General features: G+C 56.6%; 1 protein-coding gene across 1 annotated transcript in view; it reads left to right on the forward strand.

Moving 5' to 3' along the window:
- ITPR1 (inositol 1,4,5-trisphosphate receptor type 1) overlaps positions 1-6822 on the forward strand; it is a 197026-nt gene that overhangs the window by 120365 nt on the left and 69839 nt on the right. Inside the window, exons 42-43 of the mRNA XM_023533300.1 lie at positions 3817-3997; positions 5443-5696. Of these exons, the coding sequence (XP_023389068.1) occupies positions 3817-3997; positions 5443-5696 (435 nt within the window). The remainder of the gene's footprint in view (positions 1-3816; positions 3998-5442; positions 5697-6822) is intronic.

A 6822-nucleotide genomic window follows, 5' to 3' on the forward strand; every position in this document is an offset into this window, starting at 1 on the left:
GTGACAGAAAGAGGTCCAGTGGACAGGTCTGCGAACTGTGTGCACAGCCTGGTCTCACCCAGTCCGGGCCTCACCAGGCAGCAGAGGGGGCAGTGACTGTCCCCAGGAGCCTCTGTGGGCCCCTGAGCCCCGTTTCTCCCCGCGGCACATCCTGCCTCTGCGGGAGGCCCCCTAGTTCCCCACACTGCCATCATTTTTCACATCCCCTCCCGTACGAGGCACCCCCACTTCCTTCTGGGAACCAGGCTCCTTCCTTCCCCAGCGTCACCGGGAAGGTCCCCAGTTGGGGCCCGAGCGCTCTGCGGCACCGCTGCCTGGCCCCTCTGCCCGGTGTGCCGGCCACGTCCGTCACGGGGTGGGCGCCTCGGGGTGGGGCTCGACACTCGATGCGCACTGTCGGTTAGGTCCCCGATCCCTCAGAAGGGAGTGACAGGGACCGCCATTCCCGCAGGGCTGCGTGAGGGGACGCCCTGGGGGTGTGTCCCGGGCCACTGTGTCAGCCAGTGTGTCACTGTGATTGTGCCCCTGGAGCGTCACAGCCATCACGAAGTACTGGGGTCCTGCCCATCTTGCAGAGGAGGAAATTTGGGTTTCAGAGACGTTGTCTCTGAAGGGGACACTCGCTGGTGATTGGTGGAGCCGAAACCAGGTCTTTGTGACCCTGGAGACAGAGTCCTCGCCACTTTGCGATCCCCCCACAGATGCTCGTGGGGTCACCTTTGCTGTGGAGTTTTCATGTGATGCTAACATGACGGACACACCCAGTGCGAGCTCCTCGTGGGCTCAGAGAGGCCGAGGAACTTGCCCGGGGCCCGGGATGAGAGCCCAGTGGACAGACCGGGAAGCCGGCCCCACCGTCCCCTCCATCAAGAAACGTCTGCTTGCAACGGGAAAAGGCGTCACGGAGCGAGCCTCTCTGTCATCTCAGCTTGACGGCCAGGAACCTGGGCGCCGAGCCCACGACTGCCCCAGCCATCACTCCTCCCAGCCGCCCACCGAGTCTCGTTCTGGCCTCTGTGCTCACGCATGTCACTGTCCCCTATTGTCCACTTTTTTGTTTTATTGACCACATTCTGTTTATAAAGCTGCTTCAGGTCCTTGAGGGACTGGGGACTGGTGTAAATAATGCAAAATTAACATGCGGGCTGTTGGAAACTGGCACAGAAGCACGTGGTCCTCGGTGCCCGGCCTCGCTCGTGTTGCCTTGGGGGGGTCTCCGTACCCCACCTGTGCCGTCCGCTGGGCTCGGCCACCACACATCACGGTGCGGAGCAGGCTGCTGCCATGCGCTGGCGGAGGTGGCAGGTGGCAGACCTCGGTTATTTACTTACCCTCTGAAGGGCATTGGTTTTCCTGAGTGACCGGATGGACGCTTTCTAAGCGGCCCCCGTGCAAGGAGCAGACGCAGGCACAGCAACGGCGTTCACTGCCCCCCGCGACCGCTTCTGGCACAGTTTGCTCTCGACCCCGGGAGATGAAGCCTCGTCCTGGGGGAGAATTTAGTTGCCACAGTTAGGTGGCTGTCGGTTGAGTTCTTTGACCCCACACATCTCCTTTTGTCTGTCCGTGGACGCCTCGGCTCTCAGAAGCGAATGATTAAAAGTTAGTTCCTCATATTTGAGCAGTTTTTCAGAATTCACCTACCCTGGGGTTATTTCTGTCGCGTCCACTGAATATAAAAGCAGGAACTGATGGGGGTGTCAGTTAAGAGCAGCCTACCGTGCTGGGTCGTGGTCATTCCTTCATCAAATAATCATGCAGCCCCCTCTATGTGCTGGGCCGCCTCTGGGCACTCAGGAGGCCGTGAGCCGGGCAGGCGGGCATCTGCCGTGAGCCGTCCGCATAGGCACCTGCCCGCACAGAGCTTACCCTGCGTGCGAGAGGCAGGAGGCGGGCGTGTGGTTTCAGAGGCCAGTTGCTGAAGAGAATAAAACGGCCCGTGAGAAAAGGCGGCCGGCTTGGCTGCCACGTCAGGATGCTCAGGGAGCTGACATTAGTGCCGAGACCGAAGGACGAGGGGGCCCTAGCCACGGGGAGAACCGGCGAAGCAAGGAAGAACGGGACGGTGGTGCCAAGTGTCCACCACCGTCCCGTTTACCAGCGGTCTCCTGGGACAGGTTCTTAGGGATAAAAGGCTATTTTAGTAAGCAGTCGTCGGGGTAGTTATTGGATTACTGTGTCTGTTCCCCACCAGCTTTCAGTTTCATGGGGACGGGGTTCAGGTTTCGTTTTGCTCGCCGTTGTATCTCCAGTGATGGCGTAGTGCCCGACTCGTGACAGGTGCACAGCAAATGGTGGATGGATGGATAGGTGGCTGGGTCGGTGGGCGGATGGATGGATGGATGGATGGATGGATAAATAGATAAATAAAATACTGAGAAGCCTGGAAGGCAATGGAGGACATTACAGTCTCGAGCTTGTTTCAAAGAGTCGCAGTCTTGGAGGACCCACTGACACAGAATGATAAGGACGAACAGTAGACAGGTGACGCTTGGGAGCGGTCGGAGGGGAAATGACAGAGCTGAGAAGCCCAGGTAGGAAGGGCGGATCCGGTGTCGTGTGTTGGAAATGACCAGAGCTAAAGAAGAACAGCAGGGCGGGAAGAGAGGGTCAGTCAAGAAGTGCTCTGTGGTCAAATGGGATGGACACCTGTCCAAGTAGCACATGGGCTAGAGGGTCAGAGTGACTGGAGATGGCAGAGAAACGTGTTGGCTCTCGGGGGGGGGGCGGGGGGCCCCTGGATCGGGCATTCGGTATGTATGGGGGTGAGAGATGGGGGAGTCACGGGGCTTCCAGACACTGCTAAGGTTTTAGATTTTCTGCGATCGTGAGCCGAGGGCCACCTTATGTAGAGACGAGCCGTCTTTCCACGTGGGGGAGGATAGGAAACTGGCAGAAAGATCCAACTGGGAGAAGCAAGGATATTGTTTGGAGCTTTGTTTTATTCCTCTGGAGATGACCGTATTGTATTTTTATGTAAATAATTCGCAACAGCGTGGTGTTTGCGAAGGGGCGAAAAGCGAACACTCATAAACGAAGTTGAGACACCATATTGTGTTTCCACATCAACAGTTACACTGTTGCTTGCAGCGGGTCCAAAAACAAGTGTGTATCCAAGAGGCAAACTACCTGTTAATGCTGAGCTTCTTTATCTAAACACCCTTACCTGTCCTTCAAAGCCTGATTTGAAAAATCACATTTTCCACGAAGATTTTGGGATCACTCCAGCCTAGTGGCCTCCTTACCAGCTCTGAGCTTCTACGATATAATCGTGTAGCTTCTGGGGCACTTTTTACTTACCCAGTTTGGTCTTACTTAGGGACGTGTCATCCTAACCTGGTACGGAGCCCCGTAGGGGCGTGGTAGCACGTCTTCCTCATCCGTATGTCTTCACAGGGCTGTTCCAAAGGAGGGACTCATAGAAGTCCTTAAACGAATGACTAGCCTTGCTGTGATCACCAAAAATGCATTTCGTTTTCGTCGTCGATGGGGTTAGCTTTGTCGTTTGGGTAGGGGGGCTGTTCTAATTGGGCTAAAATCTGCCCGGCACCCTTTAGCGTGCTTCCTAAGCCTGCGTGACTGCTCCAGCCAAGATATCCTGTGGCGTTTGCTTTCAAGGCTCTATTAAAAAAACAACTTCAGGCTGTAGAATCCAGAGACAGACAGTGCATGGAACGGTGCTTGTCTGCGGTCCAAACTCGGGCCGTTCGTGGAGCCTGGCGGCTGGCCGTGGCCTCCGCGAGGTGTCGGTGTCCGGAGCGGGATTCCGTCGCAGGTCCGCCTCAGTGCTGACAATGTGCGGCTTTTCTCTGGCAGCACTCGTTCTTCTGCCGATTGACGGAAGACAAGAAGTCGGAGAAGTTCTTCAAGGTCTTCTACGACCGAATGAAGGCGGCCCAGCAGGAAATCAAGGCGACAGTGACGGTGAACACCAGCGACCTGGGGAACAAGAAGAAGGACGACGAGGCCGACAGGGACGCCCCGTCGCGGAGAAAAGGTCAGGGCCGCGTGCTGCTTTCCCCCAGCGTCCCCGCTCCTTCCGGGCTCAAAACCGAGTTCCTTTTGGAAGAAAAAAGCCAATCTGGTTACGATGCAATTAATTCTTCCTACGGAACCTGAGCTGAATTCCCGAGGCTTTGGAGGTTCTGCTTGTTTAGTAAATTAATATACATTCCTCTTGGTCAAACTCCAGGTTTTATTGGCAGGGAATCCACGAATAAGGCTTTTCTGTAATTTTCCATTTACTGTTCGAGAACGTTGAGGACGATTCACACTTTGGAACTGGATGTCCGTTTTTCGTCAGCTCATTATCCCTTGTTCTCTAACGTGTGTGATAGTTCGTGAAGTTTTTCATCCATCATCTCAAGGGAAGGGAAGTGATATTTGGGAGGGGTGGGTGGACCCACCAGGGCCAAGTCAGATGGCCGTGAGCAGTTAGTGAACCACGCCGAGCCTCGTTCTAAGGTGAGAACGAGGTGGCTTCTCAGCCACGGCACATCTGACATCTGGAGAGTGGTTGCTGTCGGGGCCGAACGGTGCATTGTGAGACGTTCAGCAGCACGTGTGGCCTCTACACAGAGACGCCAGTTGCCCACTCCCAGATACTGTCTCCAGAAACGTCTGCAGATGTGAGGGGTTGTCCCTGGGTGGGGACGAGGGCAGACTCACGCCCGGCTGATAACCGCTGGTCTAGAAGGGGAAAAAAGGCATGGCGGACATTTTCCAAGCACTTGCTGGGCACCAGGCCCTGTTCAGAGCCCTTTACATGCATTGCTCCGTTTGGAATGCGAGTGAACCCTGCAGAATAGATAAGATGGTGACCCCTGATTTACAGGTGGGGAGACCGAGGCAAAGAGATACTTCTTAACTTGTCCTTGCTAAAGACCTGAGCTCGAAGGCGGGTCAGCCAGGATGTGGACCCAGGCAGCCCGGCCGCAACGCCCGGTTACCTGACAGGGCTCTCTGGGGACTTAGACGAGGTAGCACACGGCAAAGGCTTCATCACAGTGCCTCGGCACGTGGCGGAGGGCACAGTCAGTTGTCCCTCCAACAACGGTGATTACCATTGCGATTAGCATTACGCGGATCCCCTCAGGAACCTGTCTGGGTGGGATTCACCAGTGTGTTCCCGCTTCACGGATGAGGAAGCTGAGGCCCCGAGCCTAGACGTGTGGGGTGACAGAGCCTGCCCTGAGGTTTTTCTTCTAAACCTCAGCAAGCGTGGGTGAAGCGGCACAGCCACGAGCGAGCTGGCAGGCCCCGCCTCGGCCTTGGCCCTGCCCGAGGCCTGAGAGAAGGCGCCGGCTTCTCGGAGCGCTTTGCCAACCGTGGGGATCCCTAGGGAGCATAAGCACTTACGTTTCTGGACGTCGCCTTTGGCCGGTGACTGCCCAGCACTCGTGAGGTTCCCGTGGGCTTGACGATCTCCTGTTTGCCTTCTAGCCAAAGAGCCCTCGACGCAGATAACCGAAGAGGTCCGTGACCAGCTCCTGGAGGCCTCCGCGGCCACCAGGAAGGCCTTCACCACCTTCAGGAGGGAGGCCGACCCCGACGACCACTACCAGCCCGGGGAGGGCAGCCAGGCCGCGGCGGACAAGACCAAGGACGACCTGGAGATGAGCGCGGTCGTCACCATCATGCAGCCCATCCTCCGCTTCCTGCAGCTCCTGTGCGAGAACCACAACCGGGACCTGCAGGTGAGGGCGGGGTCACCGGGGTCACCGCTGCCACGCTCGCCCCGACCCTGAGCTCCTTCACGCCAGCCAGTCTCCTTGAGTCGAGCACCCAGGATGGTTCTCGACATCTGGGTGATGCCGTGGTTCTCTGCCTGTCCTCCCCACCGTCTGCACAGGCACGGGGACCACCTCCCTTGCTCACCAGTGTGGGCGCCTGCTCCGTGTGTGTTTAAGTCCGTGCGCATGCAGCTGGTAGCCTGCCGGTGTTCGGCATATAGGTGCACAGGTAACACTTGGGTGGATGATGGATGGATGGACAGACGGATGGACAGATGGATGATATACTAGACTTACAAAATCTGCTACTTAGAAAGTTCTAATTAAGTTTTTGTTGGGTGAATGAATGACATGGCCTTCTAGCATTTTACACGAATAGATGCTCAGAAATATTTGTCGAACCGATTATTCCAGAAATCCTGTGTTCACTTCTTTGTCGTTAGAATAACAGTGGCCAGGGGGCACTCGGAATGCCCTGGGTGTTCAGTGTCACCTATATTGTTACACTCTTATCTGTAGCTGAGGAACTGAGGTTCAGGGGACACAGGTAGGGGGCACAGGACTGGGACTTGAACCCAGGTGGTCTGATGGCAGAGCACATGCCATCAACCATTTTGTCCCTTGCAGAGTGTTCCCCCGCACCCAGCAAAGGCTATTTAGGAAGGGCCATGGTGGGTTCCACAGCCGTCTCTTCCCACCGACGGGGCGCAGAGCCGTGGAGGAGAAGCATGCGAGAGCCCCAGGCCTGCCCAAGGCCTGGTTGTGCCACTGACTCTGGGTAAAAGCAGCACCATCTACTGAAAAGGGACGAAGGTGAACAGGAGCAGGCATCCGGACAACTCCTCTGAGAGAGAACATCTCCTCCTAAGGTAGACCAGTCAGCAGTGTCGTGTCGTTTATAGGGATGACAGTCGTCTGAAGAGGAAGTAGCTCAGCCCAGACGTGACAAAGGGAAGGCCCAGCCTGTGGGCGTTTGCACAGCTAGCCTAGCCTGCCCGGTGACTTCGCAGCCTCTCACACACGGCCGTGGCCAGGGCACGTGAGCCACTTGCACTTAAGACCTGCCACGGTCTGTGCCTGGACGAGATGA

This window comes from Pteropus vampyrus, unplaced genomic scaffold (assembly GCF_000151845.1).
Source record: "Pteropus vampyrus isolate Shadow unplaced genomic scaffold, Pvam_2.0 Scaffold100, whole genome shotgun sequence".
In the NCBI taxonomy this organism is placed as follows: Eukaryota; Metazoa; Chordata; class Mammalia; order Chiroptera; family Pteropodidae; genus Pteropus; species Pteropus vampyrus.